Raw genomic sequence first — 20868 nt, 5'->3', positions numbered from 1 at the left:
AATAACACCTGAATTACTGGATTTTCAGAGAATCAAGAGGCTTGTGGTGTCTCTCAGCCTGCAGGAAACACCTCTGCTGGACAGAGCACATTGTTTGAGTTTCACTGTGAGAGAGGAGCTCCTCCACCTGGTCAGACAGACGTGCACAGGTCACTGTGAGAGAGGAGATCTCCACCTGGCCAGACAGACGTGCACAGGTCACTGTGAGAGAGGAGATCTCCACCTGGCCAGACAGACGTGCACAGGTCACTGTGAGAGAGGAGATCTCCACCTGGCCAGACAGACGTGCACAGGTCACTGTGAGAGAGGAGATCTCCACCTGGCCAGACAGACGTGCACAGGTCACTGTGAGAGAGGAGATCTTCACCTGGCCAGACAGACGTGCACAGGTCACTGTGAGAGAGGAGATCTCCACCTGGCCAGACAGACGTGCACAGGTCACTGTGAGAGAGGAGATCTTCACCTGGCCAGACAGACGTGCACAGGTCACTGTGAGAGAGGAGATCTACACCTGGCCAGACAGACGTGCACAGGTCACTGTGAGAGAGGAGATCTCCACCTGGCCAGACAGACGTGCACAGGTCACTGTGAGAGAGGAGATCTCCACCTGGCCAGACAGACGTGCACAGGTCACTGTGAGAGAGGAGATCTCCACCTGGCCAGACAGACGTGCACAGGTCACTGTGAGAGAGGAGATCTTCACCTGGCCAGACAGACGTGCACAGGTCACTGTGAGAGAGGAGATCTCCACCTGGCCAGACAGACATGCACAGGTCACTGTGAGAGAGGAGCTCCTCCACCTGGCCAGACAGACGTGCACAGGTCACTGTGAGAGGAGATCTCCACCTGGCCAGACAAGTCACTATCAGCTGCGATCTCAAGAAAGAAGTGTGTGTGTTTTTCTTCATTTTGACCAGGGTTGTTCAGACAGTAGGCAGACGTGAGGCACAAGTTGATCAACAAGATCAAAATGATCAACGGGAAAATCAGATTGGAGCTAAGTGTTTATCCTTGTCACAAAGTGTGCTACTCTGTGGTTCAGGGAACTCTGATATCCTGTGTAAAGAAACCCACAGTTAACAATGCCCTGTCCTCGTTAGTGGGTGCATTTTTAGAACAGGGAGCCAGGTTCAACTGCAGGTTGTATTCTATTTAGTTTAGAAGACATCTTGTCTCTTCTTCTGTGGCCTGTGTAGGGGTTATGTAAGAGTTTGAGTACTTGGTAGCAGTCTGGTGTTTTTCTGGGTGGTGAGGACATGAGGCCTCTGGGACTCCTTGCTAGTAAGTTTGTAGTCTAAATAGTGTAGCTTGTATGTTGTTTGTTTCTGTTGTGTGTTGTTAGTGTGTGTATTGTCATTGGTAATATTTGTTTAAACAAGTGTGCCTGAATTATTATTCTTTTCACCAAAACTGTGCCAGAGAACAAAGAGCTCATGTGCCTCTAATTATACCAACCACTCAGGGATATTCTTGACAAAATCTTTACAAGTAGGGGGTTTTGATTATTTATTCAAATTATTGATTCATCTGCTTGGTCATTTTGTGAAATTTCTCTAATTTCATACTCCCCAACTGGTAACAATGTGCAGAATGCATTAACATGAAAGAGCCCTGCATACAGGCCTGTGAGAGTTACACTGTGATGCTGTGTCACACTTGAGATAACTCTGGGCTGGTGCAGCAGACATACTGCAGAGGAATGTGAAGTGTTAATGTGTGACTCAGGGTGTGTGTCCAGGCTGTAAGACCTGACTTACGCCCTGCTAGTTCTCTCCAGGACTGGAGCACTACTGTCCACTCAGAAGATACAAACCCTGGGGAGTCCTTTCCTCACAGCAGCTGAAGAGCCGCACAGGGGCTGTCAGTGGGGCTCAGAGGAGTGGGGGGCCTGTTTGCTCAGGACTGTGGAAACACTGGGGTGTGAGTGCAGCATGATGACATGCCCACAGGATGTCCTGATTCACATAAAACACATCTGTCTGAACTGACAGGTGGGCACACAGGAGGTCAGCTGTTGTCTAAACCTGCTGACTGTCACACACTCGCCCCTGTACATACCTCTGAGAGTGTCCAGGACACTGGCCAGATACAGCAAGCTCAACACGAACAGAATCATGGAGAAAATCACAACTGCAGCTTTCCGACAGAACTCTGAAAGAGTAAAACATGCATTTGAATCTTATTATAAACCAGAAATATCTGAATAAGAAAAACATGCAAGAGTCCAGTATCGGGGCAGAAAGGAACATGCTGTTCACCTACTGTACACACAGGCCCGCTGCCCATTTCAAGATCAAACTGAGGGTTTAGTCTGAAGGGAGTGTCCCAAACTGACAGGCTGGAGGAACTGAGTCTCTTTAGTTTAAAGGGAGTGTCCCACACTGACAGGCTGAAGGAACCGAGTCTCTTTAGTCTGAAGGGAGTGTCCCACACTGACAGGCTGAAGGAACCGAGTCTCTTTAGTCTGAAGGGAGTGTCCCATACTGACAGGCTGAAGAAACTGAGTCTCTTTAGTCTACACTTCCCTCTCCTTCAAAACTAGAGCAGCCACCTCTGCAGCTTGAGCTAATTTTGAGATCCATCTAATGTGCCCACACAGCTCCCTCAGACACCTAAGCTGTCCATCTATCCATGACTAACAGCTGGAGTGGGGAGTCTGTTCCCATGGGACTCCAGAGGTTTCCCCTTGATTGGAATTTAAGGGTTTTTTTCCCTCCAGTGTGCAGTCAGACTTACATACTGTATAGCCTCCATGTCTCATTTTCATCCGTCCTTCAGAGGGTGTCTGTCTCTTTAGTTGTTATATGTTTGAACACTTTTGTTTGTCCTCACGGGTGCTGGGGAGAGAGTGGTGGGCTGGGGGGCCATCTCTTGGGGGGCACGAGAAGCTCATTCCTATCTTGACCTCTTCTGGGGAGGCTCTCTCAGTGTGAGACAAAAGGGACCCCTGACCAGACTGTCCTCTGCAGCTCCAGCTTACTGATTCTGCTCCTCTCTGTCCCCAGAGCTCTCAGCTCCCAGGCGTGAGGCAGCCTATGGGGCTGAAGAGATAAACACCCCCAACTCTCTGAGAGCCACTTGAGGTCCCAGTGCAGTCTGGACGCCCCTTTCCTGTTCTTTACTGTTTCTGCTGCTCCCAGTGAATTATTCTTGTGATGTTTTGTAGTGGCAGAGCACCAGTTCTTGTCCCAGTAGATGTTGACTCATCAGAATCCTGTGAATCTGTATTTACAGCACAGTCGTCACTGTTCCTACTCACCTCCACATCCTCCCCGGGCTGAACAGATCCTCTGAAGTGTCAGAGACACAACCAGGGCAATAAGAGCTACAATCAGCACAGTCAGATAACCTGGGAACAGAAGAGTGGATCAGGAAGGGCAGATCTTTTATAGAACATGCAGGACTGAGCACAAAAGAGTTAGTAACGTACAGGTTCTGTCAGCCCTGTGGAAAGTTGTCTTACAGGTACTGATGCTGTCAGTATAAAATCATCCCAGTTTAAACACCACTCTGTACACTGTAAACAGTGGGTGAGGTTGGAAGAGTGCTCAGTTTGGACTACATCTCTAACTGATATGGAACCTGGGCTGTGGGCAATGTAAGGTCACCATCAGCAGAGTGAGATACAGAAGGACCCCCTTCGCTATTGGAGCTGCTTCTCTTACCATGATATTGCCGCTGAGAAGCCTTATTGAGGATCTACAGTAGCTCCTTGTGGGAAGTGGTTAGAAAAGGTGCCCTTAAACAGGGCATATATATACAGTACATAAGCCCTATACCTGTCCCATCACTCCTGACTGGACAGAAGAGGGATCAGCTGTCTGTGATCAAAATACCAAAGAGCATTAAAATTAGGGAACTGGAACATCAGGACCCTCATGGACTTTCCACTTAATGAACAGTGACTTAGTTCTGGAACAGAAAATAAAAAGAACAACATCATAGAGCTGGTTTTGTAATCAAAGATGGTATCATCATTTGTCATCACACCTTAACAAGTTCACTTTGCAAGGTAGGACATGGAAATGTCATTCCTTTCTTTTCCAAACACTCAGAGCATGTTCTCATCATCACTAACACCTTACAGTATGTCACCATGTCCCAGAAACATCTATGGTCCAAACACTGGAACCCGACTGACTTTGTCATTGTCCATGTCTGGAATGACAAAGATGTCTGCTGTGACAGCTGTTCATGATCACTGTCTTATCCCTTTAATTTCCTCTTTCTAACTGGCTCCCACACCTTGCTTGTAAAAGATGAAATGTGCATGGAAAATCAGTTTTGGAGGATCCAACCAAAACAGAGTGTTTTCAAATATACATTAGGAGAAAGCTTTCAAGCCTCACCAGAAGAGGTGTTGAGCTTCACTAATACCTGCAAAGTGACACCTGGAATGTATATAACAAAACACCAGAATTGGTTTTCTGAAAATGACATAGTGACCTATGCACCTATTGATCATAAGTGTGAATATACAACATCAACAAGGAAGGCAGAGGTCAAAATAAGAACTTGTGACATGAATATCATGTAGTTTACAGTCAATGCCATGGAAATTTCACATCTTACAAACATAAACTTTATTTTTGATCACTTTACTGCCACAAGGACTATTTTATGGCCCAAACACACAAGTCTTATTGAGACCTAAGGAAGAGCTCACCTAGACAAAGAAAGAGGGGCTTCTTATCGCTTTTAGGAAAAAGACCACACCCCTTCAACCCACTACAATTGATGGTCAGCCTGTTGAAATTGTTGATGACTATAAGTACTTGGGACTGGTCATTGACAAAAACCTAAAATGGGACAAATGTTGGGACACGATCTATAAAAAAGGCCAACAGAGACTCTTCTTTCTTAGGAAACCCAGGTACTTTAAGGTAGATAAAACTATTCTTACACTTTTCTACAAATCATTCACTGAAAGTGTCTTCACATCCTGCTTCACGTGCTGGTGTGGAGTAACTGTAACAGGCTGCTAAATTAGTGAATATAAGGAACAAAATAATCGGGAATAATCAAATCAACTTAATGACATAGCGAGCTATGAACCAGTTGATCATAAGTGTGAAGCCACAACAACAACAAGCAGAAATTAAAAGAAGAACTTGTGACATGACTATCATGTAGTTTAGAGTCAAGGCCATGAAAATTTAACATATTAAAGACATAAATTAATTTTTGATCGCTTTGCCGACACAAGGGCTAGTTTATGGCCCAAGCACACAAGTATCATTGAGACCTAAGAAAGAGCTCACCTAGACAAAGAAAGAGGGGATCCTGATGAGAATTTTGATCATCTATTCAATCTGGACTCCACTGTCAACACTAATATATTAAATTCCAAACTACAACACCAGTGAAAGAGAAGCCTGGAACTCTTACAGCACATGAGGAGAAGGTGAAAGTCTTCACACAAATATAGAATGACAGAGCAGCAGGAGGAGACAGAATTCCTACTGAAATGCTTAAGCACTGTGGACAGGAATTAACACAACCCCTCCACACACATACACAACTGAATTGTAGAGGTCATCCCAAATCAATTCAATGATTTTATCAATCACCTTTCAGTGGGATCTCTGTACATGCTTCACAGGCACGATCACTGCAGGGATCCTCCTGAACCATTTCATTCTTCTTGTGAAACAGGTTCCACTGGAATCCCATTATAGATTCAGTACCTGATCAATCATGTCCAACAACAAGAATTCCGTCTAGGACTTGGTGATCTTGGATCACCAAAATAATAACATTTGTCCACACTGAATGTCAACGAATATTCAGCTGAATAAAAGGACTGGAGCTGTATCAGCTCTACTGTATGTATCAAGTCAAGGGACTGATACAGCATCACTGTTCTCTCTTAACCAGGAACCACAAGCACAGCAGCTGTGATCTTCTGCCTTCAGCTCTGCTGGGCTGCTCATGTCCTCCTGATGGCAGACTTACAAAGAGGGTTCTTTTCTAGCAGCTTAGCCAAGCAATCCCAAGGACTGAAGAACCATTTCAAAGATATAGTAAAAGTAAATATGATTAGATTCAACATCAGTATCAACTCCCACTCACACTATCAGTGTGATTATGGCGCTTGACTGAACCAAGTGGAGGAGGAATATCTGGGCAGAAGCTCAGAAACTTGAGATCCAAAGGAGTCCAATGAGGCAGCAAGGTGAGGGTGTTGAAGAGAGCTCACCATGACTGCACTGAGCATCACAACCAAGACAAGCTGATATCTCCTGGGACAGCGCCTGCTCACCCTGCCAGAGAGAGTGGGGATCCCACACTGGCCTTATCACTCCCCTGGGGTCACGAAAGACACTCACCCTCGACCCCAAGACACAGCCAGTGACTCTACTGCTTCGAGAGACACACCTGAGTTAACAGCTGCAGCTACTGACACAGCCCAGTGCTCCTGACCTCAGTGTAGCTCAGGAGATACAGGCATGAGCAACGGGCTGCAGATAAGCTCCAGTGGGCCAGGATATCAGCTGGAGAACAGACACAGCTCCCTGGCTCTGCTCAGGACCACAGACTCCAGGCCAGAGCTCTCTCCTGCACACAGTCCTGCCTTTAAAGATCTTACATCACTGTGACTGTGTCTGGATGTGCCAGCTGTAACTTAATTCACATTCAGTGTGGTCATGTGTTGAAAGTCTGCTGTGGATCTGGTGTGTTACTGGAGTACAGTACTTACCCACTATGAGCCTTTCTATGGAAGCTCTGAAAAGGATGAAGACAACAGTGTTGCCAACTGAACAAGCGAAGGGAACTGCAGCAGAAAGAGAACAAAGCAGGTACAGTATCTGTTAGTGCCACACAGTCCCTCTCCCCTGCTATCTTCACCTATAGTGGGCTACCACCCTCCAGCTCTCCCTGGCTCAGTGCCTCTGACAGTACAGGTGTCTGCACACAGCAGAGACCAGAGTCCACACATCGCTGTCCAGGCCTGTGGGAGGGACAGCAGAGTCCCAACCCTGTAGTGTGACCTGGCCTGGTCAGCACTGGGCTGAGAGACCTCTACAGTCTCAAGCTGCTACTGTAAGTGGTGCTTGTAGATGTATTGATTCAGTATAAAGACGTGTTGTTAACTGTTTCTCAATCCTGTTCCTGTCCACATCACTCTGCAGGAACATTTTGCTGCCCATGGTCTGCCCACGATTCAGGATGTAAGAGACCTTCTCTCGCTGTCTGGTGTTTCTATTTTGTGTGTCTCAGGTTCTGCTTGGCCTTGCAGTGTCTCCTCTGTCACACTCTGAGGTAAGAAGAACATACCTGGTCTCCTGATGCTTTGAGAGAAGTTTGTCCACACGGAAAACACTGAAAATAGAACAAAAGGATATTTAGACAGTGAAGCCATCTAAATGACCACATTTAAAACACTTATTTTTAAAATTATGATATTGTAAAGAAATACTGTGTTCAACAGATTGTGTTCAGGAGGAATTTGTGAATATAAATTATGACACCACTTCCTGAAACACTGCACTGTAAACACCTTCATCTTCCTGCACCCCTCCTCTCCCTCACCTCTGCTCTGCAGCTGCCCCTCAGTTGAGTCACTTCCTGCAGGAGGGTCCTGAGGTCCTCGTCCTACAGCCAGGGAAGCTGCCTCCCTACAAGCAGCTCACTGGTATTTCCTGACTATCTCTCTCTCTCTGCACAGTACCAGCTTCAAAACCCTCATTTCCATTAGCATGGCTCCTGTGTCTCATTCTCTCCCCTAAACCCTAAACCAGAGTGAGCTCCTGTCTACCTTTCTTACCGACTCTATGTTTTCATCTCTTCTCCAACCAGAGTGAATGCAAAATCATTAAAATTGGCAGAAACAACAATTCCTTTTCGACTTCACAGGCTGAGTGACGTTGTTCCCTGGAGACAGAGGGCGTTTCCCAGGAAGGAAAGCAGTACAAACACTACTTTTAGTGGTACAAACTGGCACAAATGTATCTGAAATAAATCTGGTGAGAGTCATTGTTTGTGCTGATAGTAGGCAGGGGATCTTCTGCCAAGAGGGTAAAAATATCTTAGGTCTAACTCCTCAATAATTAAATATTCTTAAATTGTGAATCAGTATTTATACAAAGCACATAAATAACTTCCTGAGCTTAGTTTTATGTTGAATTAAAGCAGGACTGTATCAGTAATAGATCCAGCTGCTTTCTGTGGTTCTCTAGAAAACTCTGTGTTCTTATCAAGTGTCTGTTGGAGAGAGATTGTGAGAGTCTGTTCTCATCCCTCCCAGTGCAGTCTGGGCTTCTTTCTCTACTGTATGTCAATCACATTGTATTCTGGAACTGAAACCTAGCAAGGAGAGAGGCTAGATCTGAGCTCTTCACACCAAATCTCTCTCTCCTGGATCTGAGAAAGCAGCTGTTCTTACCTTGAATATAAACCCCGCAGAGAGAGGAGAGCAGTGATGAGGCACAGGCCAGTCCAATACCTGCTGTAACACCTGTGTCTGGTGTGTGGCTCTTGAAATACTCCCACAGAGCAACTGGGAACACAGGGAAAACAGAACAGAAACAAAAACATCTTCCCCTTCATTTCCTTTATTTAATCAAACTCGGCTCCTGTGTCTGAGGTTTCTATGACCTGCAAGTGTCACTGTGAAGGCATCACTCCATTACTACAGCAGAGTAACAGGGAAGGCTGTGTGTATCTACAGAAGAGCACTATGAACAATTCACACACTTCTCCTGATAGATTCAGTGTCGCAGGAATAAACAGGGACACAATCATGACAACAAGCTTACAGGGTGTGAGCTATTGTGCTGTATTGCACTGTTTACATACTATGAATTTGATTTTAATGTGAACACTACAATATGGCACTGTAACTGTTTTGTAACAGCAGTAATACACTGGCTTTATAAGTGACCAGGAGCACAGGACCAGTCCACTAAAAGGGCCTGTCCAGCTGGTTACAGACTGAATACTCCTGGTCTGACTGTATACTGGCCCTGAGAATCACATCACACTCACACACTGGAGCAAAGACAAGCAGCTCAGCAGCCACTATACAGGACCTCAAACATGTGTGTGTCTATTACTGTAAATACAAGAGTTAACAGCTAATACTTCTCTGAAATTGGAAATAGAAACAGTCAGTTTTAATTTTACTTACCAGACCACATCTCTGTTATCACAGCAAAATGAATTATTGAGAAACTGATGGAAACCGATTTCTCCTCTGGAAAAAACAGACACAAACATACAAACTTGTGAATTAGACACCAATCCTCTACAGTGTCACTGAAGTTTAATTTTAACCAGCCTCTGTTAAAAACCACTACAATTCACACACTGCTTTCATCACCCTCTGAACTCAGACTCTCCATGCTGAAGGAGAGGAACTTCACCTCAGTCCAGACCCTCATGGTGTGATCGAACACACTCAGACTGCAGCTGAGCTGATGGCCAGGAGTCACCAGACTCACTGATTCTGTGGTCTAGTTCTACTGCTGAGGCGCTTGGTTCAGTTCAGTCATGTCAAGACAGCAGCAGGGATTAGAGAGGGAAAAGCAGACAGATTCCCCATCCTGAGGTCCTCCAGAGAACACAGCAGCACAACAGATACTGTCAGTATCATTCACAGATACACTCTCATAACCAGTACTTAGTCAGTCTATAGGAAAGATCATGATTCAGGATCTGAGCGAAACTGAAATAATAAACTGTACTGTATATTTCTAGAGATCCAGTTACAGGGACAAGGAGATGAATAAAGACCCAGAAACATTCCTGTGCAGAGTGTCTACAGTGAGTTGGAAAAGTGTAATCACTTTTTAACCAGAACCATCCAGAGGGACTTAAGTATGATCTAGAGATGGAGCTCCTTTAAGGATCTGATCTTTGAGTCTGAGCTCCCCCTGGTGGTAGATACGGGTACAGAACAATCTCAGGACCAGAACAAGACGGGAGACATTAACTGGTAAATCACAGAAGAGCAACAGTTACAGCAAACACAGTCCTCAAGGGCTGCAAGGCTCTCTGGTTAGCATTCCACCTCTGAATTAATGGGAGCAAAAAAGTCTTAAAGTGAACTGTGAGCAGACTTCATGTACTCTTGACCCTGTGTTCTCATTTAGTGTTCAGGTTAGTAATGTCACAGCGACATCTTTTTTCCAGATGAGTAAGTAACACTGCCTCTTTGACACTGAAATATTAAAGAGTCTTTATTAATCACTATTAGACATGTTCACTTACCAAGGTATCTACTAAGTAACTAAGCTTCGGTTTGTCCTGAATTCTTCCTCTCATGTACAAACAGATCCAATCAGAGTGGATCAGTGTACTGTGCCTTCCTTTTTCTGGTCACAACAATGACCTTTTTAGGAAAGTATCAGAACAGCATAATATGTGCTGGATTTATATTTATCAATTAGTCTTTAAATGTGTACAAGCAATTAAAAAAGTGCTATTTCATATAGCACCTTTAAAAGCTTCTCAAAGCGCTTTACAGAGCAACAAAAAAAAAACAGTGAGAGATGGTTAATGGGGTATGGAATACAGTAGGAAAACCAAGGCTCCACACAGAAGGTATGAAAGAGATCCCCGGGGACAGAATTCCAGAGCTTTGGGGTGCAGCAGGAGAAGGCCCTGTCACCCTTAGTATCTATACAGGCTTTTAGGACAGGCAGGAGATCAGAATTAGAAGACAATGGTTGCTAGATAGGGAGTAGAAAGATTGTGAGGTGCCATGCAGAGCCTTGTACAGTAAGTGAGCATCAGTATTTTGAAATAGACATGAAACCTGACAGGAAGCCAGTTTGAGGACTCCAGGATAGGAGTAATGTGATTACTTACACTAGACCTGGTCAGGATTCTGGCTGCCACATTTTGGACATACTGGAGTTTGTTCAATGTGGATTTAGAAAGTAGGGCGTTAGGGTAGTTTAATATGAGAAATACAAAAGTGCTGACCAGCTTTTCAGCAACATTTAATGACAACATAGGACCTAGTTTGGCAATAAAAGATAAAGATTATAACAATATTTTTATTGTTTAATTAGAGTATTTGCACAGTATGAAGTAAATATAACTGTAATTGTACCAGATGTGTAGATTTTCAAGATGATCTTTAAAAAGAAACAGTTCTCTAAAGTGAGCTCATCTCTCCAGAACTTACCAGTAATGGCTAACACAGCCACAAACACTACAATCCTCAGTAGATTTACAGTCACACACATGATCCCTTCTTCCAAAGACCCTGCAAAACAAGTCACATCAGGAGCCAAAAGCAAATGATTGCACACAATTAGCTCATTAACATTCATTGCTAGATTAAATTTAGACTTTTAATCATTACTCTTGCAGTCCTGCCTGATGTATTTAAATTATTTGCCTGTGACAGTAAACATGAACACAGTACAGGGTATAAATAATCACTGCCTGCACAGAGCAACAGATTCTCAGATCTCTGCAGCCCCTGACTTCAGAGCAGCTCACAGACAGACCTTCAGATGCTGAATGGGAGGTTGATGTCTGTTTCCTGAAATACTCCTCTTTTCTCTCTCTTTAAAGCTCTTTTATGAATGTCATTTCTAAAGAAGTTAAACCTCTGTATAACAGCAATAATGATATTTCTTTCAATCCCGAATGTGCCTGGAGAGATTAGTAATCAGTACAGCCCACAACATCCACAGAAAAGCACACACAAAATGCTCTGAGATTAAATGGATAGACTTACCTTCAATTACACCCCAGAGGATAAATGAAATAGACAGTGAGACACTGGGGGCACAGACAAATGTCCAATAAAGCACATACAAGTATTTATCCTCATCACCTAGAGTTCAGAAAAGAGAAAAAAACATTTATATATCAAGCTTCAAATAACCAAAAATAAGGTGATTTTCTGCATTATTGCTTTGTTTCCATAGCTACACTCTTGCCTTGGACTCTTCTCTTTTTCTCTGATCTCCACAGAGCTACTGGGTGATGTCACTGCGGTCTCCACAGAGCTATTGGTGATGTCACTGCGGTCTCCACAGAGCTATTGGTGATGTCACTGCGGTCTCCACAGAGCTACTGGGCGATGTCACTGCGGTCTCCACAGAGCTACTGGGCGATGTCACTGTGGTCTCCACAGAGCTACTGGTGATGTCACTGCGGTCTCCACAGAGCTACTGGGCGATGTCACTGCGGTCTCCACAGAGCTACTGGGCGATGTCACTGCGGTCTCCACAGAGCTACTGGGCGATGTCACTGTGGTCTCCACAGAGCTATTGGTGAAGTCACTGCGGTCTCCACAGAGCTACTGGGCGATGTCACTGCGGTCTCCACAGAGCTACTGGGCAATGTCACTGCGGTCTCCACAGAGCTATTGGTGATGTCACTGCGGTCTCCACAGAGCTACTGGGCGATGTCACTGCGGACTCCACAGAGCTACTGGGCGATGTCACTGCGGACTCCACAGAGCTACTGGGCGATGTCACTGCGGTCTCCACAGAGCTACTGGGCGATGTCACTGCGGTCTCCACAGAGCTACTGGGCGATGTCACTGCGGTCTCCACAGAGCTACTGGTGATGTCACTGCGGTCTCCACAGAGCTACTGGGCGATGTCACTGCGGTCTCCACAGATCTACTGGGCGATGTCACTGCGGTCTCCACAGAGCTATTGGTGATGTCACTGCGGTCTCCACAGAGCTACTGGGCGATGTCACTGCGGACTCCACAGAGCTACTGGGCGATGTCACTGCGGTCTCCACAGAGCTACTGGGCGATGTCACTGCGGTCTCCACAGAGCTACTGGTGATGTCACTGCGGTCTCCACAGAGCTACTGGGCGATGTCACTGCGGTCTCCACAGATCTACTGGGCGATGTCACTGCGGTCTCCACAGAGCTATTGGTGATGTCACTGCGGTCTCCACAGAGCTACTGGGCGATGTCACTGCGGTCTCCACAGAGCTACTGGGCGATGTCACTGCGGTCTCCACAGAGCTACTGGTGATGTCACTGCGGTCTCCACAGAGCTACTGGTGATGTCACTGCGGTCTCCACAGAGCTACTGGGCGATGTCACTGCGGTCTCCACAGAGCTATTGGTGATGTCACTGTGGTCTCCACAGAGCTATTGGTGATGTCACTGCGGTCTCCACAGAGCTACTGGGCGATGTCACTGCGGTCTCCACAGAGCTACTGGGTGATGTCACTGTGGTCTCCACAGAGCTATCAGGTGATGATGTCACTGTTGCATACACAGGAATGATAAGGGGTCAAGAGCAGAGAGAATTGGACAGCTGAACTGTATACAGGTCAGAATAAAACAACCGTAACAACTTTCTCTGTTCACAGTTATTTAGTGGACAGACTATACAAGATAATATAACTAATAAAACAATTTAAAATTACTTACGCACATTCTTTGGTACAACAAAAATTAGAATCCAAAGTACTGGTACAGAAAAGGCCAAGACCAGAGTCCAAACATGTACTGATGAAAACCCTGAAGAGAGAAGAGAAAAGATCATCAAAAAACACAGTTTACTATTTTCCATCAGTATGTGTTGTGATGCCGCTGTCACGGACAGTTCTTTCCGGGCCCTATGCGGACGACACGATCTGGAAGGTGAAGAAACAACAGGGAAAAATATCATGCAGGAGTGGGTCAGGAGACAGGGGGGAGTGTCCGAGGTGAGCAGGTGTCCGGGGGAAGTGAGTCCGGGGCAAACAATCCAAGCATAAATCCAAAAGGGAAATCCAAAACGGAAGGCAAAGTCCAAGACCAGGGAATCCATCCAAAGTAGTTAAAAACCAGAACCGGGTCGGGACCGGCGGGACAAGGAATCAGGAACAGGAAACTAAAACCATAACAGAGCCAGACGCAGCAGGACCCGGGCTCTCACGAAGCGGAATTCAATAAAGAGCCTCAAGTGACGTCTGCGTCTGGCTTTTAATGGGGAACTGAAGAGGGGCTGGAATAAGGAACAGGTGTGGGGAATGAGGCAGAACAAGGAAGGGCTGGAGCGCCCTTAAGAGGAGGAGTAACGATCGTGACAGCCGCAGGAGACACCAACATCAGAAGGACACCGATATACACAGGATTTTGCCCACAGACACACCTGGAGTCAGTCAATTTAAACAGTATTCATGGCCATATTGAAAATCACCGGAAAAAAATAAAAAAAGCTAAAAGAACAGCTAGCTCGTAGTTTGAGCTCCTGACTGACTTAGTGTTCCCTGTCTAAATACTGGGGGCAGCTACCCAGCCACTGATATATTTCCCTATGAAAGATACAATTTATCAAAAATGAAGAATTGTTCTCTCAAAATTCACATCCTTTCCAAGTTGTGTCTATTTACACCTGAGGACTTTTAGTTTCTGTTTCTCTCTATCAGATTCCAAATAGATGAATGACTAAAGTAATCACAGCACTTCTCTCGTTCTGTAATACTTCCCCAACTTCATGTGCTCCTCCTAGTGGCTGACCACCTAATCTGCATCACCTGCAAGTACACAGCCACCACCACACTCATTCAAGGCCCCTCAGGACAATTCCGGATCACCCAGACAGCATCTTGTACCTCCAGCAACCTTATTTACTGTATCTCTTGCAGTAAATGCCCAGCCATCTACATTGGAGAAACAGGAAGGAGACTCGGAGACCGCTTCAGAGAACAGGTCAGGGCTGTGAAGATTAAAGATCTCTTCAAGCCCATTGTTTCTCATTTCACCTCTGACGGCCACGACCACACTAATCTCTCCGTCTGTGTTCTCAAAGACGGTTTTCCCAACTCATACATCAGAAAGACCGCCCAAACCAAAATTATTCTGCAGCTAGGATCACACATTCTCCCTTCTCTTAACGACAGACTACTGTTCTTTTAAATTTTCTCCATTCATTGGAAGTTTCATTTCACACCTCTCTGCACCCATTCTGACTTCACACCTCTTGATTGGCCTCTCTTTCTGTCCTCTGCTCCCGCCTCTCACTCCTCCTCTCTCCCAGCCTTTGTTCTCCCACTACTTTACCTTTGCCTACTGCCCTGTCTCTCTCACACCTGAAGAAGGCTCCACAGCCGAAACGTTGTGTTCTCTTTCTTCTTTTTTTCAGCATGGAATAAACCTATTACTTGTTCCTTAATAAATATTGTGCCTGGAAGATTACTCCTCTCACCAAGCTGTGCCAGAAAACAAAGAGTTCACGTGGGTCTAATTATACCAGCCGCTCAGGTATATTCAAGAGTGATCACTTACAAACTGAGGTACTGTATATGAACATCTATTTTACTGATCGACGAAAACGCTTCTTTAAAACCTGATTTTCACAATTTTCATAACTCCACATTTGTTACAATATTATTTGAGAGGCTCGCTGTCTGTTTCTCATAGTATGACGGAAAATCACATATGGGGCACATATTGAGTTTTCCTGTCTCTAGATTCTCCGGCCAGGCTGTGGTCACTGAGCCTGTCCTCTCTGGGCAGCGAGGTCTGCCTGTGTCCAGTCTCTCTGTCCAGGCTGTGGCCACTGAGCCTGTCCTCTCTGGGTAGCCAGGTCTGCCTGTGTCCAGTCTCTCTGTTCAGGCTGTGGCCACTGAGCCTGTACTTCATCAGGGTCTGTTTCTTCATACTGTCTCTGGTCAGTGTGTTCTCTTTTTAGAGTTGTGCTCTGTTTAAGCAGGTGTGAGTGAGGTACCTTGGAGAGCCCAGACTGTGACAGAGACAGAGGGTGAAAGACTGAACCTCTGATGAATGACCCCGAAAAAAGAATGAAAGAATGGTCCCAGGGAATAAATGAAGACTAAAAAAACTTGTGTTTTGTTTTGACAAGTTTTTGTTTTTTCTTTAACTCAATGAAGGGTTAAGCTACACCATGACTATGCTAACAAAATGCACACTGTCTCAAGCTGTCATTTTTCCAGCCTGTAACAAGCAGTTACAAAGGAGAGGAAACTGGTCAGCCCATCTAGTCTGTTGGGTATTTAATTATCCTTTATAGAAGTCAGGGTATCAGCTTCAACAACACGGCTGGGTAGTTTTCCCATATTTGTAAAGATGGGACAGTTTTAAAAGTTGTCAGTTGTAGTTTTCACTTGTGCCCTCTGGTTCGTGTTTTACTGTGATTTTGAAAAAGCCCAAGGGGCTGACATAGAGAATTTTAATACATGTATAAGTTCTGCTCAAGACTAAACAGACTCAGTTCCTCCAGCCTGTCGGTGTGGGACACTCCCTTCAGACTAAAGAGACTCAGTTCCTCCAGCCTGTTGGTGTGGGACACTCCCTTCAGACTAAAGAGACTCAGTTCCTCCAGCCTGTTGGTGTGGGACATTCCATTCAGACTAAAGAGACTCAGTTCCTCCAGCCTGTCGGTTTGGGACACTCCCTTCAGACTAAAGAGACTCAGTTCCTCCAGCCTGTCAGTGCGGGACACTCCCTTCAGACTAAAGAGACTCAGTTCTTCCAGCCTGTCGGTGTGGGACACTCCCTTCAGACTAAAGAGACTCAGTTCCTCCACCCTGTCGGTGTGGGACACTCCCTTCAGACTAAAGAGACTCAGTTCCTCCAGCCTGTCGGTGTGGGACACTCCCTTCAGACTAAAGAGACTCAGTTCCTCCAGCCTGTCGGTGTAGTTCAGTTCTTTAAGTCCTGGGATGTATCTGGTTGCTCTTCTCCATATTGATTCCAGAGCAACAATATCTTTTTTATTACATTATGACCAAAACACTACACAATATGTAAATGAACAACTTACTAGTGCTTTATACAATTTAACACAACATTCCATTTTGTTTCTATAGTTTGTTTTTACTACCTAACAGCAACACCCTGTATTTCTCTAAATTAAACATCATCTGACAGGTGTTTGTCTCATATTTTGTCTAAGTATTTTTAAAGTTAATTTGCCGTTTCTACAATATTAGCTAATCCTTGGATTTTGATATCACCTGAAAAACGGATTAGTTTACTAAGAATATATTATTATACCATACAAAAATGGTATACAGTACAGTACATGTTCTTATGAAAAGCTAGAGCTTCATTTAAACCCAGTTTCTGATAGAACCCCTCCTACAGGATATAGACTTCATCCTGTGTTTCTGCATGGAAGTGGTTTGACTTACCCAGCTCTATCAGCTCTGCTGTGGCTTCTGCAGACCCATATTCACCAAAGACTCTGCACACGAACTGCCCCTTGTCTTCAGTCCTGACGTCCTTCAGCCGCAGAGAGAAGTTTCCTCTGGGAATCTCCTGAGGGAAGAGCTCCGCTCGGCCCCGGTAGCGCTGGTGCTGGGACTCCGGCCTGCTCTCCCCCTCGGAAAACAGGAGCACCAGCGTGTCTGGATCTGTCCTCAGCCACTCCACCTTTAGCTTCACCAGGGGGACATTCGTGTCCACAGAGCAGCTCAGCACCACCTCCCCTCCAGGGTAGGACACAACAGCACGATCAGCTCCAGTCACAACTAGACTCTCTGTGAATCAACAGGAACAGCAAAATGCACTCAAGTCATTTAATTACAGTGACACTTGATCCTATATAATGGGGGTGAAAATAAACCTAAACATTTAGATAGTTCAGGTGGGTAGCTGCGTCAGCATGCGTAGGCTGCAAAGGAACAAGTAATAGGTTTATTCCATGCTGAAAAAAAGAAGAAAGAGAACACAACGTTTCGGCCGTGGAGCCTTCTTCAGGTGTGAAGCCTTCTTCAGGCTTCTTTTTTTCAGCATGGAATAAACCTATTACTTGTTCCTAAACATTTAGATATACAATCTAAACAAACCTTTTTTTCTCACTGAGACTCTTTCACAGCTGGCTGACTGTAATCTATTGGACTATAAAGGACAGCATCTGTCACAGTGAGGTAAAGCCAAGCTCCCAACACTAAACTGCTTGTAGAAGAGAGATCACTCCCAGATCACTCCTGCTGTGCTCATGGGGCTGGCTCTTCCACTTCACTGCTGTTTGATCAGAAAGCTATATTTCAAGAGGTGTTTATAAACAGTGAGAGAACAGAGTGTCTCAGGCAGTGTTTTATTATTTCAATAACTGGACAAGCTGGTCGAGGGATAAGGAAATCTAACTCACCCAGCTCCTTCAGCTCCACTGTGGTCTCACCGGAGCCCTGCGCTGTGTAAACAGCACACCTGTACACTCCTGCGTCTTCAGGCATCATCCTCTCCAGCCGCAGAGAGAAGTTTCCTCTGGGAATCTCCTGAGGGAAGAGCTCCGCTCGGCCCCGGTAGCTCTGGTGCTGGGACTCCGGCCTGCTCTCCCCCTCGGAGAACAGGAGCACCAGGGTGTCTGGATCTGTCCTCAGCCACTGCACCTCCAGCTCCTGCAGGGGGACAGTGCTGTCCACAGAGCAGGGCAGCAGCACCTCGTCCCCAGGCCTGGCCACTAGAGGCTCCTTGGGGCCCTGCACAGAGAAACCTGGGGCACCACAAATACTGATGAGTAAGTAAGAACCATTTAAGAGCTTATTATACAGATTATACTGCCTCATCTGACTGTTTCTTTTAACTTTTTATGCAGTTTTCTTTCACCAAACAGCACTATAGATGCTACATTACTTAAAATAGGCCTCGCTATCCTAAACTTAACCTAAAGATTTACTAATGCATCTGTGTGGCTGTGGATGTTCATCATTTGTGTGTCACTCTGCTTCTTCTCTCGAATAGATTACCGTAACACCCTACTCGTTGGTCTAGTTGGTCTGTAGGTCTTGTGTAAGAGATCACATCACTCCTGTCCTGGACTCCTTGCTCTGGCTTCCTATCAGGTTTTGTGTCGATTTCAATCCCTCCTGCTCACCTATAGGGCTGTGTATGGCACCTCAGTACCTGTCTGAGTTACTGCCGTCCTGCTCCCACCTCACAGCCCCAGAGCTCAGAGGTTCCTACCCTGAGCCCTGTCATGTCCGGACTCAGAAGAGCTGTTACTGAGCTGCCTCTGCTCTCCCACGGCCCTGTCATTCTGCCTTCTCCTCTCATTGTGTGCTTCTTTTTTCGGACTGCAAAGCGCTTTGAGAAGCCACTTTTAAATGTGCGATATAAAATAAAGTTTATTATCGTTGTTCCAAGTGCTGATGTGAATCCTTAATCAGTCACAGTTTTGCACTTTGGCTCCACCTAGTGGCTGCCTCCCTGAATGAAAGGATCACTGTGCTCTGTGTCACTCCTGCTGCAGCTACATTCCTGTACAATTCTCAGGGGTTCAGTGTGATCGCAGTACACGGTGTTACACAGTTTATAACAGTACAAACGTTGCCGCAAGACTTTTAGTACTAATTCTTTATTTTGTTGCTGGATCTTTTCCACTGACTGCACCAGCCCTCAATAGGAATGTACAGTTCTCAGTTTGCTGTACTGGAGTTTAAAAGCCTACAATAACCGTTTCAGTTGATGGTCAGGACAGGTGAACTGGGGAACTGAGGGTCTGGCAGTGAAATACGCCACCACACCACAGGTCCTCTGTCTTAGAGAAAGCGTCACTGTACAGTACCTGCAGCGCCCCACACACACCACAGAGCCAGCAGTCCGGCGAGGGGATTGAACTGCATGTCCTGGGGAGGAAACACGGAGTTAGAGCTCCTGAGATACAAGTGTGCAACCACGTGCAACTGAAGTGGTCAGCTGTGCTTGACTTACAATGCAAACTGAAGAATTTAGGGCTGATCTTCTCTTGATGACCCTCAGCATATTGCAGCATATTGTAAAAATGTTATTCTTTCATCTCAGAAAATAACGCCAGACTCTGTCCTGTGTTGTCTGTGACTGGTCAACACTTTTGTCTTCTCTCGAATTGATGACTATAGCGCCATGATTACTTGACTATGTGATTGATGACTCACTGGGGTTTCTAAATCCACACAAACAAACTCCAGTGTGTCCAGAATTGAGCAGTCAGTATCCTGACCAGGTCTGGTGCAAGTGATCACATCACTCTTATCCTGGAGTCCTTGCACTGGCTTCCTGTCAGGTTTTTTTAAAGACTTGTATTTAATTTGTGTCCGTTTCATTTTCTAATGACCATGTTTCTCCTGCCGTACTTCTTCCTGCTTGTCCCTCCTAAATGTTCTTAACCTTACAACTTTCTTGTGTTTCAACTGTATTTTACAATTGTTATTATTGGCCCGGGAAGGCGAACAGTAGTTAACAGATAACGGAAGTGTAACATTAGCATAATTATAACTTTACCCTAATAAACCTAATACATAATCACGACGTAAATTAGGGTTAAAAAAACATCATAAGCTCTCATAGGTGTTAAAAAGAACAGCAGATTAATCAGCATTCGACGAGAGTCACATACTGCTAAAAAAGAAAAAGCGTACTTATCTGATGGAGATTCGGAGTCCTAAATTTACTATCATTTTCACTTCAATGCGTCTCCTCGCCAATCTCTCATCGGTCCCGACCCCACGTGTCTCCCCCCGCCGTGGTGACGTCTCCCTGCGATCCTGGAGAGCGGACCAATCAAGTTCAAGCTCAAGTTAATTGTCATTATCCTCACACACAGGTATATGGTATAGCGGAATGCTGTAAGTAGTGCAAACAACAATACACAATTGTGACATTGTGACAAACACAGCGCGACACTCTCCGACGTCACAACAGCTGATGCGTTACTATAGAGACGCTTTTATCATTAATAAAAACTTTAACAAGAGACACTAATAAACAGACGATTCTACAAGAGCGTTAATTTATTGTGATCTGCCCCAAGAAAATGTTCAGTATTTCACTGATCATCAAAAATAGTAAATATATTTGTTATTTATATAATTATATGTATTCTAATTATATGCCTTCAGAAAGTATTCGGACCCCTCCACTTTTTCCACACGTTGTGTTGTAGACTTACTGTATTTCAAAATGGATCGAATTGATTCTTTTCTGCCATCAATCGACACCTAAT

At 45.2% G+C, this 20868-nt stretch overlaps 1 protein-coding gene and 1 long non-coding RNA gene across 8 annotated transcripts in view; one reads left to right on the top strand and one right to left on the bottom strand.

Moving 5' to 3' along the window:
* LOC148645807 (uncharacterized) overlaps window positions 1-20438 on the bottom strand; it is a 31154-nt gene extending 10716 nt beyond the window's left edge. For 2 of the 7 annotated variants that reach the window (XM_088611406.1, XM_088611407.1), the window contains exons 1-13: window positions 20285-20433; window positions 19453-19513; window positions 18037-18381; window positions 17075-17422; window positions 13365-13454; window positions 11696-11794; window positions 11135-11215; window positions 9131-9196; window positions 8387-8500; window positions 7279-7323; window positions 6701-6775; window positions 3260-3349; window positions 2059-2151 (exon numbers count right to left, since the gene is read on the bottom strand). In XM_088611406.1, the coding sequence (XP_088467532.1) occupies window positions 2059-2151; window positions 3260-3349; window positions 6701-6775; window positions 7279-7323; window positions 8387-8500; window positions 9131-9196; window positions 11135-11215; window positions 11696-11794; window positions 13365-13454; window positions 17075-17422; window positions 18037-18381; window positions 19453-19510 (1504 nt within the window). In that variant the 5' untranslated portion in view covers window positions 19511-19513; window positions 20285-20433. Of the gene's footprint in view, window positions 1-2058; window positions 2152-3259; window positions 3350-6700; window positions 6776-7278; window positions 7324-8386; window positions 8501-9130; window positions 9197-11134; window positions 11216-11695; window positions 11795-13364; window positions 13455-17074; window positions 17423-18036; window positions 18382-19452; window positions 19514-20284 lie in introns of all 7 variants that reach the window. The other 5 variants (XM_088611403.1, XM_088611402.1, XM_088611408.1 and 2 more) reach the window with 5 other exon arrangements.
* On the top strand, window positions 4560-5594 carry LOC148645808 (uncharacterized). Its single transcript, XR_015928135.1, has 2 exons — window positions 4560-4637; window positions 5234-5594. It is a non-coding gene; the product is annotated as an uncharacterized LOC148645808 (long non-coding RNA).
* Window positions 20439-20868: the final 430 nt, after the last annotated feature.

Source organism: Lepisosteus platostomus, chromosome 18 (assembly GCF_059453375.1).
Source record: "Lepisosteus platostomus isolate fLepPlt1 chromosome 18, fLepPlt1.hap1, whole genome shotgun sequence".
Classification (NCBI taxonomy): domain Eukaryota; kingdom Metazoa; phylum Chordata; class Actinopteri; order Semionotiformes; family Lepisosteidae; genus Lepisosteus; species Lepisosteus platostomus.
Note: the sequence above shows the minus strand (reverse complement) of the source record. Positions and strands in the feature narration are given on the sequence as shown.